The sequence below is a fragment of the Aspergillus caelatus genome (genome assembly GCF_009193585.1).
Source record: "Aspergillus caelatus strain CBS 763.97 unplaced genomic scaffold BDV27scaffold_354, whole genome shotgun sequence".
Taxonomy (NCBI): Eukaryota; Fungi; Ascomycota; class Eurotiomycetes; order Eurotiales; family Aspergillaceae; genus Aspergillus; species Aspergillus caelatus.
The window spans coordinates 1-20,069 of NW_022475617.1; the positions used below are offsets into that span (position 1 = coordinate 1).

Genomic DNA, 20,069 nt, shown 5'->3' on the forward strand with positions numbered 1-20,069 from the left:
AAAGAAAAAAAAAAAAAAGAAAGAAAGAAAGAAAGAAAGAGAAAAAAGAGAAAAGAAAAGAGAACGAAACAAAAAAAGAAAATGACATCCACTACTTCCACAACGACAACCAAAACCACAACCCCACCAGCCAAAAAGAACAAGAATATTCCAGCAGAATCAGCCCTGGACCTCAGCGCCAACTTCGCCAACAACCGCAAAGGAGCCGTGGGCTATGACCACGAGGTTTACCTCCAACTAACGGCGGGGAGGAACGCGGAGAAGACGCCGAATCAGATGTATCGGGAGGTAAGGTTGATTGCTTCTTTTTTCTTCTTTCAAGGACGGGATTTTTTTATCATCTACAATATGACGTGTCCCCTCATGGATTGAATTTGTATTTTCTTGAATAGGAACGTGTTCGCCAGAGGACTACGAGGGCTTTGGATCCGGCGATTTTGGATCCACAGGGGGAGCCTGGGCCGGTGGATTTCGAATGTGCAGAGCATGAGGGAGTTAAGGAACGGTTGAGGTAAATTGGATTTGGGCTTCTGCATTGCATTACTGTTGGTTCTTCTTCTAAGGGTGTTTGTTGGTGCGATTGGTTTATGGTATCTGCAAAGAAGATAAAGCTATAATGCCGGGTTGTAAGCTACGATAACGTAAACTGTCATGGAGCAGTGGCAGAATGGTCGTGAAAAGGCGAGCAGGGTAGAGATAATAAATCGAAGCGGACAAGAGGAGGGGGCGCATATAAGAAGAAACATAAATCACTCGTTCATGTCACATCAAAGATATCATCCACGCACTCATCGTGTTGCAATGCTTTCCTGAGGGGCGGATCCTTCGTGATTCTCATCTAAATCACCTTCCATCTCCGCAACGAACCTTTCCCATGTATTCAACACTCCTTGGTAGAAGTCAATATGTTTCTCGGCCAGCGCTCCGAGAGTGTCCCGGAATTCAACTGCCTTGATTCGCTCGAAATCCGCAACTTCACGGACTACCTCTTCATCGAACATCTCTGACGTGGTCTTAGCAGATTCTACCTCGCGAGTCAGTTCGTCGATGCGCAGCTCTAATTTCCGGACCCGCTCCCGGCGTGACTGTTCATGGTCGACACCGCGCATATCTTCCATCTTGGAGCGGATGAAGGATGCAGGCGATGAGGTCAGGGGATTTGAGGCATAGTAGGATGATGGGTTAGTAGCGAGCGAGTCGCGCTCGCTCACGGCTTTGTTGCGGTAGTCCACTAAGGCTTCAAAGTCGAGTTGCTTCTGCTCACGGGTTTTCAGAAGCGCCTTAAGGGACACGATGTAGGCCTCCATATCCCGAAGAGAGCCAAGGTAGTTCTGATCCGTGTGATCTTTGAGGCCTTTAAGTCCGCGTCCCGTCTCCTCCACCGACGCCGCGAATACTTGTAACGGAACTTCGACATTTGGCTCCAGGGATACCAGCTTGCGGAATTGTGTCGCGAGCTCATTATAGTCGGTCTCTAAATCGGACTCGCGCCGAGCAACCCTGGCGACGATTTTCTCTACGTGATTGAGATCTTCATCCAGTTTATCTGCCTTCTCCCGAACCTCAATGAACCGGCGATCAGGCTTGTGGACTTTTGTAAACGCATTTACGAATGTATCGGTAAAGTTGTCAAAAATCCCGGGGGCGCCGCTGTTGTCCGATGGATTGGTGGTCGTGCGAGAGGTGTGAAGCCGCATATGCGCATTCCAGTCGGGAGATTCTAGGAAGATAGCAAGCAAAGGAGCCCGGCGAAGCACCGGATGTAATGCCAAGCGCTTTAGGAATCGATGTAGTGACCAAGCACGTCGTGTAGTGAATTCGGGCCCGAACCGATCCCCCCGTACGTATTCCATTTTATGCTTGTCTGGTAGAGGTGGGACCGCGCAGGCAGGATATTCACGATAGAGCGTCTTGTATAGGAAGAAGAAATCCGTAAATCGTCTGCGCACTGCAAATTCTGACCTCTGGAAGGACTTGAAATCGGTCTGCGATGCCGCTCCGGTCAGTAACAGTGGACTGCAGCTGGGGATGGATCTCCCGGTCTGCCATGAACAAGCCGGAGGTAACTCCCGGGAAACGGGGCAACTCACTTGTGTTGTAACCAAATAAGAGATATATGCGTCTTTAGTACCATCATTCTCTTTCAGGGGCGAATCCACTCGGCATTCCAACACCCCGTCTCCAATACCTGCTAGATCGACCGCATCTGCCAGTGGCCCGGCTTGTGGGTTTTCGTGAGCTGAGCTCATCCTCCGCTTGCCATTGGCATCGTGGCTAATCGCAGGCGACTCTTCGGCATCAGTGCCCGAAGTGGTAGGACGAGAGATATCGCTCTCTGGTTCGTGTCTCCACGAAACATTGTCAAAGTCGTCGTGCTGATCCATCGAGGGGTTGCCGTTAGGGAAGCGGCCGCTTAACACAGTTAATTGTACAAGTCAAAAGAAACCTGCACACAATTTATATCACCCGAGAGACTAGATATAGCGGACCTCGGGATATGAGGAGCTATGGTTGCTGGTGGTAGATCGATAAATGGGAGGTTGAGAAGTTGCGGAGGCAGCAGTGGAGCAGTCAATTGGCGGCAGTTGGAGAAGCGGACGCACAGCGTCATCGGCCCAAGCGCCAAGACTGGCTTATCCAGCAACACTATCAACCCCCATTCAACTTATCAGCGCGCTTTGCAACAGTTACGATGCCCTTATGCATGTCCTTTATGGGTCTATTTTGTCAAACCAAGTCAAAATTATATACAGCAGCCTTCGTTCAACATCAGTAATTCACAAGATCCACGTAACACATCTCATCCGATATAGCCGAAACGCGCCGCAAGAGTACCATTATAGGATAGAAGCAAATGCAAGTCTAGTCCATACTATGACCGAGCATGGTCACCACTTGTGCTCCGTCGCCGTTCGCGATCTTCATTCAGGGCATGGTCCCTATAAGGTTCACCCTCATCATCGCTAAACAAAGGTTCTTCGTCGCTTTCTCCAGCGAAAGCATTGTAAAGCTCGCCTCCCCGGCGTTGTGTACGACCCGAACGCCCGTTCATAGCCTGCGTTTCATCCTCATCTTCTATCATTTCGAAATCGTAGTCATCACGCGGATCATTACGCAGACGCTTTCGTCGCTGTACGTGGAAGTAGACCCCAAGTCCAATACAGAACACAATGATCGAACTGATCGCAGCGTAAATCCAAGCCTGGGTTCGTTTAGACGCACCGAACGTGGGGAAGAAGGACGGCAAAAAGCTATCCGCCGAAGAGGTAGTAGACGGGGATCCAGTAGAACTGGGCTTCGTCGAGGTGGGAAGTTCGGATGTCTCTTGGGCAGGAGCCTCTGAAGGTATCGTTGGTTGCACAGATGGCTTTGCGTTCACAGGACGATCGACGGGATCAGTTGGGACAGGCAGACCTTCAGTCTTAGTTGGGACAGGGTCGACGCTAGTGGTAGCAACAATGGCATCCTCAATCGAATGGTCATCGTCATGCTCATCAGGCATAGGATGAAGGGGCTGGCTGGAGCCGTCGATAGAAACTCCCCAGAGGTTCAGCCGCCAATCGATGAATTCGCCAACATCGTCATTAACATTGGTATCCTTAACAATGACCGTCCACTTTCCAACACCTGATTCACCCCTAAGTGGCAATGTCAGAGGGCCGAGTTCGAGAACTAAAGTACGGGGGCAAATACATACCAGTGAGCCACAGTCATAAATGTCCAATCTTCATAGCCAGCCTTTGCATTGTCTGACCGTCGTGCTGTACTCAGATGACTGACGATACCCTCGGGGCTGCGCAACTCCACGCTGATATCGCCTCGACGAGTGTGATTTACATTCATGGTCACAGTGACATGTTCTAACTTCTCGACATTGGCCTGGTACATCATATCCTTGGTAATCTCGTATGAGCTGGCAAGACCCTGGTCACCTTGTGGGATTTCATGCTTTACTCGCAGCCACGGTGAGTGGAACCACGCCTGTGGTTTCACCAGCTCCCACGTCTTGGCCAGCTGGACCAGTGAATATGCATCTACTTTCCCAAAACCCCAGTCATGGCTAAACTTCTTCCCCATTTTGGTAGTCTGCCAACTCCCGTCGTCTTCGTGGACCGGAACTGCGGTCTCTATCATCAGGTACTGGGCGTCTCGCCAAGTTAATTCCGGTCGGGCACTAAGAGCGAGGGCTATAGTACCCGCAGCGAGCGGGCCTGCGGCAGAAGTTCCGCCGTGAAGTGAATAGCATTTATCAGTTCCAACGTCGGTGGTATGAATCGCGTCACTCGAGCCACTGCTATAAGCGACGACCAACTGGGCAGAGCATGATTCCGAGTAGCTGGGATGTTTGCCCTCTCGATCAATAGCACCGACGGTGATGCTGTAAATGCTGTTTGTGTAACCATCGAAATTGCAGTTGTCATCGTAGCCTGCACCATTTCCAGCTGCAAAAACGAAAATAGAACCTTTGCCTCCTCGGCCATTTTGGATACCGTTAACCATAGCTCGTTTGATAAGAATCCCTGGCGCCTCCATTGTGGCGCCATCATCCGGAGGGCCCCAAGAGCATGAATAAATATCATTGCGCTGAAAGCCGTAGTTGATGGCAGCAGCCTCATCTGCGTCGTCAATGGGTGCGGACAAGATCCGAATTCCCGCTACTTGGCTGTCGTAGGCAACGCCTACTCCACAGACATCATTCCTAGCTGCTCCAATTTCACCAGCGCATCTTGTGCCGTGTCTATCATCACTAAGTCGCGGTCTGGGCTCCGGTACATGGTCGTTGAAATCGTAGGAGCCCTCAGCAAAGTAGTTGGGTTTAAGGTCATTGCTGTACATGTCCAGTCCGTCATCGACCACAGCCGTGATGACACCTTTTCCCGTGATACCTTCTAACCAGACGTCCGAAACATTGAGATCATGACCAACTTGGACAGTGTTGTAAAGATGCCACTGTCCGCCGAATATGGGATCGGCAATCCCAAGTGAAGAAGCAATCCGTTTCTGAGCCTGAGCAGCTACGGGGTCCTCTTCTTTCACAGAACCCCTCGATGCCACGTCTGCGGGAGGAGCCCTCTTTACTAGTCGCTGCTTTGGGGCTAACTTTTGAGACCAGAGTATACCACTCAAGTCTCTTTCCCTTTTCTCCAATGCCATGTCACGTCCCTCTCCGACACGACTTGACCTTTTCCTGATCCGTGCATGTTCGAGTAGCGCATCGAGGTCTGCACCGTTCTCCTTGGGTATAGAGAAGGTATGGTGTTGTGTGAGTTCCCCTACTTGACCCTCATGGCGTGCTCCGAGGCGTTGAGAGACCTCGTCGGGGGAGGTGGAGTCGTCAAGATGAAGAGCAAAGAAATCGCGCGTCTCGTAGGACCGTCGAGGATGGACTGATGCCGTCGCGGCACAAAAAAGGCCGAACGCTACTGTTGCACTTTCGGAAAGCCGCATTATGGGAGTAGCGTGAAGCGAGATGGGCCCCTATCAGTACTAGTAAGGCGAGATGAGGACAAATAAGATAGTTGCCATCAATAAGAACAGTACCAGACTCTTCAGCAGATGGCTTGCGATTCGGTAAGCGACTTCAAGGACAAGAATACTATAAAGACAAGAAATATGCAATATAAACAGCAAGGGGGGTATGAAATGGTTATTTATTCAATGAGCACTGCTCGGTGAAGTTGTTGCGGAGGCGGCGTTCGAGAATGGTGTTCACTTCGGGGAAACAGCGGAACCTTTTGCCTTAGGCGACGAATTCATTGTTTAACTTTACATGTTCTCCACTGACTTAATTTTTAGTGCTCAGGCAGCATTCATTCAGTGCTAAATATTGATTACAGTACATGCTCTAGAAGCTTATGGCCCCGCGCCTCAGCATTTCGTATAGATGAACATTCTTGCAAAATTCCAATAAGGATTGTATCTTCCTTGCCTTATCATGTATTTCTACTCCTTACAGCCAAAACCTTCCAGTGAAGGGATGACATGAAAAGTTACCCCGTAGAGGAGGTAAATATGGACGGGAGGCAGTTACTAAGAATCTAAAGGAAGAGTTTGAAAGAGCTATTCAACCCTGTTTTGGTGACTGCTTTTCTTATTCGGACTTTTTTCCTTTCATACTTTATGTACTTACAATTAAATGAGATGACGAATACAATAGACGAATCAACATTGTGGAAATAGAAGTAGGTATGCAGATCTAGATCACGGTCCATACAATCCCCCCCCTCCTTTCAAAGTATGTACGCTGTATTTTTCATATTATGTACTGTACCCCAACAGTCCCTCGGAATTATGTATATTTTACTAGGTACATCAACAGCCCGGTCCCTTCGCAATCATTACCGTCTGCTCTAAGAGGTACGTAGCAATGAATCTACGGTAGAAATTAGAATAAGATTCCCGATCACATCGCCGATTGGAGAATTGAGATGAAGCATGGATCCCCATGATTGACAACAGTGAGGACACATGTCTCAACAACAAGAATGCCATTATCATCTTACAATGATACTCATACCAACTATGCTATTTTGATAGTACTTTACTGAGTGCATTCGTAATTTGCTCATTGACCAGCGGACGCGTTCAGTCGGTGAGCTGTTGCAACAAGACTACAAGTACTCTGTATGTACTACTACTGCTTATACACGGATTACTGGCATAGCACGATGGATTCTTTTCGTCATATTTTCTATCCAGGTACCCTTTCATGCTCCTAGTCCGATTTCCCTTCCTTTTAAAGCTAATTTCTTTTCTTAGAAAAGGGGGGAAAAGTGAGCCAGTCGTGGTGCCTGGCGGGAGCGTGTTTAATGCAGGATGACTGACGAGTCAGCCCCGCATGGAAGATGCTGTGCTGGTTCGCCATTGCCAGCCACCGACTTAATTCTCATTAGCCAGCACAATGACATTAATTCGTCACTCTAATATAATCCTGTTAGCCTTTTGATTTTCTGTCATCTCATCAAATTTTTTTTTTTTTTTTTTCATTATTCTTTTCCCCCCCGGTCGAAATCGCGGTGTTCGATCATCCTACCTTCCTCTCATACTGTACAGATCCATCATTGTTACAATCCATATATATACATCGCTTGTATACTACTCCGCAATTTCCAACTCTGCGAATTAAGCGATGATTCATTCTTCCAGTGCCATTACCATGTACTAACACGAACTGGTCTGGTCAAATCATCTGCGACTATCACAAGTTTGGATACGAATTGATTCTTTTCACGATCTTTATTGGTGTCGCTAACCTTTCTATTCTCCGCGCATTTAATTTCTACCGGTGATAAAATACAGAAGCTTTCTGGGCAGTGTCGTAAAGACTCTGAAATATTTGAAGGATGGCTACAGCTAGTTCCCAGAGGCCTACTAATGGAGGCTCAATACCTCCTCAATCCGTCCCCCTGAATGGTGTACCACACGCACCATCACACCGACGGCAGCAGTCTTACGACATGAAGCCTACCGCATTGGATTACGAAACTGATAGCGATCAGACTTACGGGTCCGTCGATGTCCCACGGACTCAATCGGTGTCCTACAAGAAAAATCCTGCTGCAATTCGTGGTCATCAAACTTCTCGCTCGTTTTCCGCGAGGACCAAAGACTTGTCCCGCGAAGGACATCCAAACTATATGGAAAAGCCAATACCACCAGAGCGATATGCCTCACCTGATGAGTATGCCACTTCGCAGGGCAGCGTAACAGATTCTAGACTTTCTATTTCAAGTTCGGTGAAGCGAGATGACTCTTATATGGCACCATCACCTAGAGACAGTCACCAAACACCGTTGAGTCGCTCTAACACAGTGCACTCCACGGCGGAGCAAAAGCATGATTGGGCAGCAGATCGGTCACCTCTTCAAAAGCTTGAAGTGGCACTCACTGGAATCAGCAAAGAGGAGAAACGAGCGCGAGTCTTGGAAGCTGAGATGAGGCTGAAAGAACGGATGGCACGTCAGCAATTTGAAAATAACAGTCGCGCAGCTGTTCCGGTGCAGTCTCATCAGAAAACTGTACCGCGAGATACGTCGAGCCCTCTAACAGAAGTTTCTCAGCGGACAGACCCTGAGCAGCCAGCTCTACCGCGTCAAAGGCCGGCTCCAGGTCCTTCAGACAGAGCAAAACCTCCTCCCGCGCGGACGTCCTCGGTACAACATCCAGTGCCATTGCCCGCTAACGTACCGCAGCATGCAAGAGGCTACCCCCAGAATACGGGAGTTGTTAGGACTGGCAATGCTCCCAGACGGTCTGTTTCCGTGAGCCACCCAGCAGGAAATAACGTTATGGGCTCGCAATCAACGAAACTGAACATGCCACGAGATATTAGCGGTCCTTACACTGCGGATACTCCCCAGGCCCACCGGTATCCTGCCCCTGCTGCGGGACAGACGCCATATCTAAACCTTGCAGCGTCCGGGCCCCGACCAATGCCACAAGCTATAAGAAGAAAAGAGCTCCCCACAGCGGCTACTGGGCCACAGCAAGCGGACCCGAATGCCAACCCGACTGGGAGTGGGTCCACTAATAATGCTATGCATGCACATTCCGATTCGAGTCGAGAGCCAGGTGGGAATGCCACAATGGCATCGCAAAGCTTTGAGAGCGAGCCTGCGTCGCAGCCTAAACCTAAGCGGCAAACCGTTTCGTTCAATGTCCCACCACCAACGCCTCCACCTTTGTCTGAGTGGAAAACAGCACCAGTGGCAAGACTGGGTGCTTCTGACTTTGACTACCAAGATTTCGATGTTGATAAAAGTAAGGCCTGGTGGGAAGGCGGTGGAAACAACAACCGCCGAAAGAGTAGGGCTCTGCCAAACAACTACCAGAAGCCACCAAACACCAAGCCATCAGGTATGTCCTATCCCTTGATATGTTTACCCAAGATTACAGATTTCTGGGACGGATACTAAGTGTGAAATATAGCGAATAAGCGCTTCCAGCCACACATTTTTCTTAAATGCGGTCCTTTACTCCGTTACGGAGGATTAAAGCGGGTGCGAATTGATGGGCCTAATGGACCATTCGATAAGGAAACTTGGAGAGGGAGTGTGTTGATTGTGACAAGGGATTCTCTCTCTTCATATGAGCCACTGCCTACTCTAAGGTTATTTCCTCAGCCAATGGATCTGCTCCCGCCTCCTCCGACTGAATTGGATGGAGAGGATGCTAAACTAGCCCCTGAGTATGTGGACCCGACAGCTGGACTTATGAAATTTGGGCGAGATGGTCGGCCTCTTTATGTTAAGCCGGTAGATCATACAGAAGAGGAGCTAGACCTCTCATGCATTGAAAATGACGACGGCATCTATGAGATGTCACCCAGCATCATTGACTACAGCAGCGAGGGTATCAAGCAAGCCATCCCAGCTAACAGAGTCCATTCTATGGATGGAGAAACTGCAGGCTTCTACAAGGAGGTTGCGGGGGCTCGCCTCTATGCCGACCCAGGAAGAGATGTCACTTTCTGGAGGTTTAATATTGAGATTGAATTAGGGAACACACAGCAGCGAATCGCATATCGTCTCAACCAAGGACCGGCTTTGGGATTCTGGGTGCCTGCCAGGGGGCAGTCGATGAACATAATGTACCACACATGTAACGGCTTTACCCCAGGCGTCGACTCTAACAAACTCTGTGGTCCAGACCCTCTGTGGCGAGACGTGCTCAATGAGCATCAGACTCGCCCATTCCATGTCATGGTTGGTGGAGGAGACCAGATATTCAACGACAGGATTACAGCAGAATCACGCTTTTTCCAGGAATGGGTCAAGATGAAAGATATCCATGAGAAGTACGACACGCCGCTAAACATGGAATTCAAGGCGGAGTTGGAAAACTCCTTTCTTGAGCACTATTCACGGTGGTTTTCACAGGGGCTTTACTCCCTTGCGAACTCGCAAATACCCATGGTTAACCTCTGGAATGACCATGAGATCATCGAAGGCTTCGGATCTTACCCCGATGAGTTCATGAGCACGCCCGTAATCTCAGGGCTTGGTAACATAGCATTCAAATACTACTTGCTATTCCAGCATCACAGCGTTCCGGAGGAGACCGAAGCAGATGAGCCTAGTTGGCTGCTTGGGGCTCTTCCTGGACCGTATATTAACCACCGAAGCCGCAATTTGTTCATGTCTCTAGGTGGTGGGGTGTCTCTCCTTGGCCTAGACTGCCGGACTGAACGCATGGTGAGACTACGGAACCTCTTTAGCAGCAGAAAAGTGGTGCTAACATAATATTCTAGAATGACGAAGTGCTCAGCGAACAAACTAGTGATCTAATTTGGGACAGATGTCATCGTGAAATTGTCCGGGGCGAGACAAAGCACTTGCTAGTGCTGCTGAGCATTCCGGTTGCATATCCTAGGGTAGTATGTTACGAGCGCTATAACCGCAATATTTTCCCCTTCTAACCTTCTCATAGGCGATGGTGAAAAACATTCTAAACAGCCGGAAATCGCTCGGCAAAGCCGGGCTGTTTGGCGGTTTTGTAAACAAGAGTGGGAGCAAGATTGAGATCTTTGATGACCACTGGACAGCTAAGCACCACAAGTCCGAACGCCAATACTTGATCGAGGATCTTCAGGACTTGGCAGCAGACAAATCCGTCCGTGTGACCATTTTGAGGTAAGAAATTGTACTCTGCCATCTTGCAGGGCGGACCTAACAAGCATCTTTTTTTAGCGGCGATGTGCATTTGGCTGCCATTGGCCAATTCTACTCGAACCCGAGATTGAACTTGCCTAAGGACAAAGACTATCGATACATGCCCAACATCATTTCCTCAGCTATTGCAGACATTCCCGAGACGGAGATGGTGTCAGACACGCTCAACAAACGGAATCGAGTTCATCATCTAGATACCAATACAGACGAAGACATGATACCCATATTTACGCATGATGTGAATAATAAACCACGGAATAACAAGCGATTGCTACCACGCCGAAACTGGTGCTCCATCCGTGCGTATCAGCCAGGTCAGTACTTTTCTCATTAGCTTATTAGCGCTTTTTCTGTACGTTGCTAACTAGGCGTAGGTTTTACCCCACAAACAACACCAGAACCTGAATCGTCGCCGCTAGTGGAGGAGCCTCGACCGGGCAAGTTGCAAAGAACACTGTCCTTGACACGCGGGGATAGACCCCAGGGTAGTGGCGGCTTGTTGCGCCGACTCTCAGGGCGTGGACGGCCACCGACCAAGGACTTTAACCTTGAAGGGAACCCAGTTGGACGTCGTATGAGTATGGATGGCCCATTTCCGCCTGCAGAGACAGGTGATAGCTACTTTCCACCGCCGCCAGATTCTCGCCCAGCCCCGTTCCTTCGACGGCCTACGAATTTGAGCCGGAAGGTATCTAAAAAGGCTGCAAAGCAGGGAGACGATGGGGTTGGTGCCTTCGTTAATTTAGAAGGGGGCTTGGCTATTTCCTTGAACTTGGAATTGAACCCGAAAGACCCATCTGGTATTACGACACCATACAAATTGCTCGTGCCGATGCTGCGGTACGAAGGAGATGAGTACGATCCCCCCGCGGCACCAGTTGCGAAGGGCTGGAAGCGGTGGTTGAGTGTAGGGAGAAGTAAGAGAGAAAAGCAGAATGTGGAGGACACCGAAGCCGAAGAAGGATTCAGCGATGAGGAGGATGAGGATGAGTACGACCAGGATATTTCTGGACGCCCAGCAGGACGCGAGCATGAGTACGTTGCCGGTAGAGACGCACCTCCTGAGACATTAGTTCCGGTTGCTAGACCAGACGAACTGGAGTATGACGGTGTTGCGGAAACTTCGAGGAGGAGGAAGTGGTTTGGCCGATGAGCCGACTGATATGATTTGATCTGATATGATTATGACGATTGATGATGATAATGATGATACTGACGACGACAATTATGTTGATAATGAATGTAAGATCTATAAACTACTACTTGTATACCGTGGATACCCTCTGAATATGAACGTGATGAGTCGTTCCTGTGGCTCGCGTCTTCTTATCATACTGAATTATGGAGTATTGGATTTAAGATTTTTGGATTCTGCCTGAATTCAAAAGATTCCGGCGATTGATCCGAGATAAAGAATTGATCGATAATCAGTGGCGGTCTCGGCCCGTGACTGCTTTCTAAGCACCCCTGCACGTGATCCGGTCTCGCCGTCGCCAATCCGTAATATTTTTTCCTGTACCTGGTCGGAGAGAGAGAAAAGTCGCTTCCGTGGTGTTCTTATGCAATTCCATTCTTTGTCATTAAAACTGGTTTATTCATCGTCTCCACACGGATTCTAGGTAGGGAAATCAGTCTCATGGTCGCGAACGTTTAGCTAATCTTGAACCATCCAGCCTTTTTTTCGTCAGGCCGTCCCCACCACCCGGCAATCTGAGCCCCTCTTCGCCTCTTTCTCTGCGCTCTCCCTGAAAGCCATAATTAAAGCCGCCTCTTTCCCGACCCGACTTCCTTTCTTTCCTTTCCCAATCTTCTTCCCAACACCGTCAAGCTGTTTTCCTTCGCCTCTCGACGACTTCCCTTTTCCTCTCTTCGATCCTCGCTCGGATTGACAGCCGCTGCTGCGTCGTCTCTGCACCAGAAATCCTCACCGTCCGCTTCAGTCCTATCAAATAGTCTTTCGACGCCCCTGCGCGTCAGTCAAAGTTCAGCATCCAGGATGGTGCACACCAAGGTCGTTAGTGAGTCTCCCTCTGTTTTTCCTATACAATGTTGCCGAGGCCAGTTGGAGATAGATATTAACTGGTCCCCCCCTCCCCGTAGTCATTGGCTCCGGCCCCGCCGCACACACCGCCGCCATCTATCTCTCGCGTGCGGAGCTCAAGCCTGTCCTCTATGAGGGTATGCTGGCTAACGGCACCGCTGCTGGCGGTCAGCTTACCACCACTACCGACATCGAGAACTTCCCCGGCTTTCCTGATGGCATCGGTGGTACAGAGCTGATGGAGAACATGCGCAAGCAGTCCATCCGGTTCGGAACTGAGGTCATCACTGAGACTATCTCGAGAGTGGATTTCTCGCAGAGGCCGTTCAAGCTGTGGACGGAGTGGAACGATGGTCCGGACAATGAGCCCGCCCACACTGCCGATGCCATCATCATTGCCACTGGTGCCAATGCCCGTCGTCTTGACCTGCCCGGTGAGACCCAGTATTGGCAGAACGGAATCAGCGCCTGTGCCGTCTGTGACGGTGCCGTGCCAATTTTCCGTAACAAGCCCCTCTATGTGATCGGTGGTGGTGACTCCGCTGCCGAAGAGGCCATGTTTCTGGCCAAGTACGGCAGCTCGGTTACCGTTTTGGTCCGTCGCGACAAGCTTCGTGCCAGCAAGGCCATGGCCAACCGTCTCCTGTCCCACCCCAAGGTGACCGTTCGATTCAACACCGTTGCGACCCAGGTCCTGGGTGAGGAGAAGCCCATGGGCTTGATGACCCACCTGCGTGTCAAGAACACCGTCACCGGCGAGGAGGAGACCGTCGACGCTAATGGTCTCTTCTACGCTGTTGGTCACGACCCCGCCACCGCCTTGGTCAAGGGCAAGATCGACCTCGATGACGAAGGATACATCATCACCAAGCCTGGCACCAGCTACACCAGCCTGGAGGGTGTCTTTGCTTGCGGTGACGTCCAGGATAAGCGCTATCGCCAGGCCATCACCAGTGCCGGTATGTCATGACCCTACCACCATTGCCCCCACCCAATGTCACATCATATACTAACAGTCTTTCACAGGTTCCGGCTGCATTGCTGCTCTCGAGGCTGAGAAGTTCATCGCTGAATCCGAGTCCCCTGAAGAGAAGGCTCCTGTCAACGAGGTCAAGCAAGACCCCCAGGGTAACACCGCGGAGTACAAGTCCAACCCTCTCCTTTAAAACGTCTCCGTCCCGCCACACCTGATCTATAGATTCCTCATCACCCCTTCATCACACCTAGATCTGCCCTACACCGGCTGACTATCATGTTTCATGTCCTACGGATATATCCATTTTGCCTATTTTGATGGTTGTTTATATTAGACTTCAGCGTTCTGGTCATTCTCCTCGGTTTGTGATGGGAAGTTTAATACATTTTTTTTCGGTCCCTTCGATGATACTCGTGGCGCGCATGTTTCATGGGTCGCTGAACTATGAATTTCATATCAATAGACTAGAATATAGAGTAATTCTAGAGGATCCTGATTCAACTCTGGTTTCGTATGGTAGTACATGGAATGATCGTTAAGAGCATATATCTTACATAGTCTGCATCAAATCGTGCAATTCTTGATTGAAGCAAGATCATCTAGGTTGATCTCAATGACTCGACAAGTCAGAGTTGTGCAACGAGCCGTTCATTTGCGTCCCATTCGTGGGGAGATGAACAGTCGTAGCAGTAGTTATTCCATTGGTCTGATCGCTCGAGTTGTTTGTATGCTGTCCCAACGAAGAGACAGACGAAGCAGTACCACCACCATCAGTTGACAAATGGTTTGTCGGTACAGCAGCATCCCCAGAATGTACTCCCCAACTTCCAAATGGATGAGCTGCATACCACTTCGTCTTCAGTTCACCCGCCTTCTGCTCCCACTCGGCGATCTGTTGTTTCCATCGATTCCACATTTCTGCATTTGTCTGTCGATTGACCTCTGTCTGCTCGATGTACGGCCGCTTTTCCTCCTCGCTGGCTCGCCGCCACATGAGCCCGAGCTCATGACGGATCTCATCGCGAGCAGCTTTAGCATTGGGGTCGTTCGTTGCTGCCCGGCGAGCTTCATCGCATTGGGCGCGACATATGCCCCAGTAGTCTTTTTGGTAGAGAAGGAAAGGGTTTAGGCCTGTTCTTGCTGGTCGGGGCATTGGAGGGCCTATTTCCGATTGAATCGACGTCCACATTGCTTGTTCGTAGGCTTGTTGACGGGCTGATGTGGGTGAGGATGATTCTGCTGGGTTGGTGAGAGGCTTGCCCGTGGATGATGCCACAGGCATGGGCGGCTCTTTTCGCTTTTGTCCTGCTGCTGTCGGGGTGCTAAATTCTGTTTTTCCTTTCTCAGGTACGAGGGGGTTCGGTAGGGCTATGGGTCCTAATATGGATTCGATCACTTCGGCGCCGGCGCGGAGCCCAGAGAGGTACGCCCCGTGGACAGTGGCAGGGTGAGTGCCACACGTCGCCTCCCCTGCAAAGTGCAAATTGCCAATCGGCTTAGCCATCTGGTCGTAATCTCCTGGAAGTGCCTGTGCCGCCACGTAGGAGTAGCTGCCCCTAGTAAACTTATCGGACTTCCATCTGGTGATTATTGTTTCTAGTGGATCTGGAACAACCGTATGTTTGAATACATTGCGGAGTTGGCTGGTCACCTCAGCAATAATGTGATCATCAGGTGTACATTCCGCCTGGAGAGCGGCATCTCCGGCCATAAGAGCAATTAGGACAGGGAGTCCGGTAGTCTTCAGACAATTCCAGAAAAGGTAGAATCGACCCCGGTTAGCAGCATAATCCTCTTGAAGGGTGCTGTTTCGATTTGTGGGTTCACGCAGAAGCCCGAACATATCTCGTTCCGTGTCCCAAAATGGCTGGTCAAATACCAGAATCACCTTGTTCATTACTCCAAACCCGAGTCGATCAATGGCTCCACGTTTCCATTCGGGGAGAGGAGGCTCAAACTGGATGGATTGATGCTTGAGAACGCCCAAGGAGCCGGTGAAGACTACTTTGTCTGCCACAAATGATTCGCCGTCTTCACAGTGGATAACTGTCTGTTGTTTCCCCATTCCAGATGGGTCGTATGATATCTTGGACACTATTTTGTTTGTTCGAACGTCGAGTTTTGTGGGTAATGAGAATAGCCCGTATGGGACTTGTTGATACCCACCTACAACCTGCGAATGCTCACCTTCGAACTCATTTCCTATATCTTGATCCCACCCAGAAAGACTAAGTCTACTGACGTTGGTCGCGTTTGCATATTCCAAATTGGCAAAGTGCCAGTTAATCAACCGCATGTCTTTCGAGGATAGCGGGAGCATCCGCTGGTATTGCCGGATGCCCTCATCCAGCACAGCACCTAACGTTTGAGATGACGAAACTTTTGCGACAGGGTCCAGGTTTAAAGTAGCATTAGCTGGAACACCCTCGTTCAATCTCCAACCGTTCACTTGACACGTAAAAGCAGCTGGCTGCTCCTCCGGGCGTGCAAGATCTGCGCCCGGAGCTCCAGGAGCCTTGATGTCTGCGGTTTTATGACCTACACCTCGGCGGACACGCTTTGTGGGAAGCAGTAGGCCGATAGTACCGGAAGCCCTTGCTTCTTCGTACTGTCTTACTGTCACACCATCGCTTGTTGACAAATCGCGACCTGAATCAATCAATTCGCGGTCGCCTTCCGCGGTAGGAACGACGATTGATTTATGTCGATAGAACCCTGAACGGTCCAGGACATCGTCATAGAGCCTTTCATCCATCGCGTCCTGGATCTCATCCACCGGGGAACCATCTATGTCATAGATTGTCGAGATATCGCGTAACAAGTGATATGGAAGAGCCAACTGGCTCCGAATAATTGGGTCTAACGGATTACCACGGTCGAAACCAACAACTATATGCGCACCCATCTCGGCCTTAGGGACTAGTCCGGGGCCTAACTTAGACGTCTGAAGACTTCGTAAAGGATGTGAGTATATACGACCTCCAATTCTGCGTCTTCCTTCTAACAAAATGACCCGCGGAGTTGTGGACGCGTCGCGATAATGACGAAATAGATTCTCCAAGTGCCGTGCGCAACCTAAGCCTGACATTCCAGCCCCAATCACGACAACCACGGGACCTTCCTTGCGCCGGCCTTTCTTTGGAGTTACAAAAGGCATAGGGATTTCGACACAGCCGAAGTTGATGTACCCATTTCGTACCAGCCATTCATACGCGAAAGAGGCGAGATTCATCCAACGGTAATCCTTTGCACATCCAAGAGCTTCCTCCTTGGAAACGCTTACCATGGGATTTCGAGTCCAAAGTCGAAGTATACCGTTCCGTATGTTCAAATACACCGTGACGTGCAGATGGCACAGATAATCCTGCAACGCCTCCTGCTCCTTTATATGCAGTGCGTACGGATTGAGTCTGGACGCATAAGCTGCCGAGACGCATTGCTGAGCGTAAACTGCAGCTGGAAGTCTTGAAGGTATGGAGGATCTTGGGCGATATTTCGGAAGCCCATTCTCGCTACCTGCGTTTTTAGTGTCTGCGACTAGAGAAGAAGAAAGATTGTTGATGATTGTTATCGGTGGGACTGATATATCCTGACTCGGTTGAGACATAAATGAAGAAGTTATGATCGAATCGCTCGATCTACCATGAGCCGTAGCTGCATGGGCACCCTGAGACTGATAGTCTGTGCTTTGGGATCTAGAGTCAACCCCCTCTAAAGCTGTTCTGCCTACCCGAATACCTGGGTTTGAGTTTCTGTTTGGGACAGAATACAGATTTGTGATACCGGCTTGATTCAAATCGTTATCCAAATGGGAGGCATGGGCCTTCATCACGCTAGCGTTCAATTGCAGGCTGCTTTTTGGCAAAATTTGGTTTGACGGCAGTAGAGCAACATGGCCGCTGCCATTGAAGCTAATGTTTGTTGGGATATATTGGTCTAAATGAGTGGTGACCTCATACGATTGGCCATTCAGGCCATGCGCTTTCATCGAAGCTGCGGCTCCCATATTGCTGGCAAGGGGTGCCATTTTGTCGCGGTATGTGTGTAGCAATGAGATCGACTTTTTCCCAGCCCAGTAGGAGGTAACTATACTATACTGAGCCTGTCAATAGACATAGCACTTCCATCATTTGAGAGTACAGGAATCTCAGATCTCAGCGTTTCTATCCATTGTGGGTCCACTCATCGGGAGCCGTTGGTGGCAGGAAGGAGAGAAGCTTGATATAGGGATGTACGAGTTCCTTGAGAGAATGTCAGAAAATGTTCTATGGTTGTTCATAAACTTCTAAGGATACGGTTATAGGACATGAGAAAGGCCTCGAATCACATGGAGCAGGAGTCCATTGACTTACCTGAAATGTAGTTCGAGGGGTTATTGGGGGCAAGAAAAATACTGATTACCCGAACCCATCACTCTCCTTCTACAACGATGCAGCCCTAGAGGATCACAGTGAACTGTAGCAGATCAACAGCCAATTGGGGTTAAACGCCAATAAAATCGAGAGAGTGTGGGCCAGGAATTTGGTAAATCGCAGGGTGATGTGAAACCTGAACTCTGAGGCTATCGACAGTGATTTGGTATTGTGGAAGGGCCCATGCGTATTTTTCAGTCCGAACCACAAGTATGCCACATTCTGCAGGCTGCACTTCCTCTCTGGTTCCCATTCTTCTCTCACTCAGTCCCTTGTTATCGGAAATGTCAGGCATATCTGATGACGCTGTAACTGACAAGACAGTAATTGGGGATAACTCTTCACAATCATCAGTGAATTCTGCATGGATTTTCTACCGGCATGCATGCTTGATGTTCTGACTTGCAGCAGTCCAATAGCGGCAAAAAGCACGCGTGTTCCCCGAAATGAAGCGACTCCGGATCCCATATCAGTGTTAAAGGAAGCCAACAAGGCCAATACTAGTCATACGCTATGCAAATGAGCCTTTACTCCCAGAGATTTCTAAATCGGCGATATGGTGACGTTTCACAATCATAGCCCTGTCTAGCCCTTTCGGGCCTTGTTACATATACTTGGTCTAATCATTTTGCTTCATCTACATAAAGCCAGCTCGGAGACCAGGGGTGATGGCTTTCCTCGGACTTTGGCTAGAGCGCTCACTCGTTACTAATTTTATTATTTCAGCGCGTCGTTATGCAAACTGGCCACCTACAGCGCGCACCTCCAGCGGAAGGTCTCTATCGCATGTCATGAGAAAGTGTTGAAAGTTCTCACGCTATCTCTGTTGGGCCGGGAAAACTATGGGCACCTTCAGAGTATAGCCTTTGCTCCTCTAGATTCATGGTCACTGGGTCTAGAAGATGTAGTTGCCGTGGACACCGGCGGTAGGAGAGGTTACGCCAAAGTCTCTGACTTTCGGAGCATTGATGACGGACGCTATGTCGCGGTTTATACATGACTTTATACTAGAGATGAAGTTGCCGAAGAACGTCAAGTTGAGGGACATCTGTCGCCACCTTCTCGGGGTAGGAGCTCGCCAAGAGTATACGCTCAGTACCAGCAGAACATTACTATCTGGATACTACTCAGTTGAATGATCACCAAATGTTATGTTAGCCAGTACTTGCTGCAACACGGTATGCAGTACAACACCGATGTAACACCGAATTTAGAGCGTAGAGAATGTGCAATTTAAGAGGATCAAAAGAGTTTTATTCGCTGGTCCGTCACGCTCTATTTCAATTGAGCTGTCTTAGGTTGTTTCCGAAGACGGCTAGTGTTCGAATGCTTCTTTCAACTGTACGGACACACTCGCATGCATGATGCAACTCGGATGACTGCATTTCCTTGGTACCAGTTGTAATAGGCTACTCGGTGAGAGACACTCAGGGCTTATCTAGATGCGATTCATCTACTATTTCGAAGAACGTGATAAACCGGGACAGGATAGTATCGGGCTGGGGATGTATATTCTGGTGAGCTATATATCTTATACAGCGGCGTGGCTTGACATTCCACAAACATTTACACTTCGCAAGTTTATACCCCTCGTGTTGTAAGGCTTTGTATATCACTTGTCTAGAGAAAGGCTACTCCACTAATTGAGGGCTAACAAGCACAGCCTTTGCCTCGCAATATCGGTGTAAACACAATGATTAACATTAAATTCAGTGATGAATTTGTTTGAGAACATTATCTTAGGTTATGGTATGAAATTAGTCAATATTCCTAGTTGAGATATTGTTAAACCACATATACGACTGTACTAGAGGCTTGTAAAGTATACAAATCTAAGACCCCGGCAGAATCTCACAAACAAGCAGACAACACTTCAATACTTATAAAATCAAGAAATTCCTCTAAACCTCAATATGTGAAAACTAGGCAAACCAAGCCCGTTATCACTATAGTATTCCACAGATTCGCCT

The 20,069-nt window shown here is 49.3% G+C and overlaps 6 protein-coding genes across 6 annotated transcripts; 3 read left to right on the forward strand and 3 right to left on the reverse strand.

Moving 5' to 3' along the window:
- Positions 1 to 81: 81 nt before the first annotated feature.
- Positions 82 to 515, forward strand: BDV27DRAFT_150651 (uncharacterized protein; the record flags this gene model as incomplete). The annotated part of the gene is made up of 2 exons (XM_032071258.1): positions 82 to 288; positions 393 to 515. The coding sequence occupies 2 exons, from the start codon at positions 82 to 84 to the stop codon at positions 513 to 515; spliced, it is 330 nt and encodes a 109-aa protein (XP_031921277.1).
- Positions 516 to 580: 65 nt separating this feature from the next.
- On the reverse strand, positions 581 to 2,546 carry BDV27DRAFT_72298 (sorting nexin-4). The gene is made up of 2 exons (XM_032077408.1): positions 2,091 to 2,546; positions 581 to 1,985 (listed from the first exon to the last, which is right to left on the reverse strand). Exons 1-2 carry the CDS (start codon positions 2,382 to 2,384, stop codon positions 789 to 791), a joined length of 1,491 nt encoding a protein of 496 aa, XP_031921278.1. The 5' UTR covers positions 2,385 to 2,546; the 3' UTR covers positions 581 to 788.
- Positions 2,547 to 2,672: 126 nt separating this feature from the next.
- kexB (kexin kexB) lies at positions 2,673 to 5,687 on the reverse strand. The gene is made up of 2 exons (XM_032077409.1): positions 3,698 to 5,687; positions 2,673 to 3,638 (listed from the first exon to the last, which is right to left on the reverse strand). Exons 1-2 carry the CDS (start codon positions 5,446 to 5,448, stop codon positions 2,873 to 2,875), a joined length of 2,517 nt encoding a protein of 838 aa, XP_031921279.1. The 5' UTR covers positions 5,449 to 5,687; the 3' UTR covers positions 2,673 to 2,872.
- A 1,279-nt stretch (positions 5,688 to 6,966) lies between these two features.
- On the forward strand, positions 6,967 to 12,017 carry BDV27DRAFT_72310 (uncharacterized protein). Its single transcript, XM_032077410.1, has 6 exons — positions 6,967 to 8,856; positions 8,929 to 10,193; positions 10,250 to 10,375; positions 10,429 to 10,631; positions 10,689 to 10,984; positions 11,045 to 12,017. The coding sequence occupies exons 1-6, from the start codon at positions 7,344 to 7,346 to the stop codon at positions 11,821 to 11,823; spliced, it is 4,182 nt and encodes a 1,393-aa protein (XP_031921280.1). The 5' UTR covers positions 6,967 to 7,343; the 3' UTR covers positions 11,824 to 12,017.
- A 508-nt stretch (positions 12,018 to 12,525) lies between these two features.
- trr1 (thioredoxin-disulfide reductase TRR1) lies at positions 12,526 to 14,193 on the forward strand. The gene is made up of 3 exons (XM_032077411.1): positions 12,526 to 12,688; positions 12,771 to 13,670; positions 13,738 to 14,193. The coding sequence occupies exons 1-3, from the start codon at positions 12,667 to 12,669 to the stop codon at positions 13,875 to 13,877; spliced, it is 1,062 nt and encodes a 353-aa protein (XP_031921281.1). The 5' UTR covers positions 12,526 to 12,666; the 3' UTR covers positions 13,878 to 14,193.
- A 32-nt stretch (positions 14,194 to 14,225) lies between these two features.
- Positions 14,226 to 18,205, reverse strand: aof2 (putative lysine-specific histone demethylase Aof2). The gene is made up of 2 exons (XM_032077412.1): positions 18,040 to 18,205; positions 14,226 to 17,928 (listed from the first exon to the last, which is right to left on the reverse strand). Exon 2 carries the CDS (start codon positions 17,712 to 17,714, stop codon positions 14,298 to 14,300), a length of 3,417 nt encoding a protein of 1,138 aa, XP_031921282.1. The 5' UTR covers positions 17,715 to 17,928; positions 18,040 to 18,205; the 3' UTR covers positions 14,226 to 14,297.
- Between the last annotated feature and the right edge of the window lie 1,864 nt (positions 18,206 to 20,069).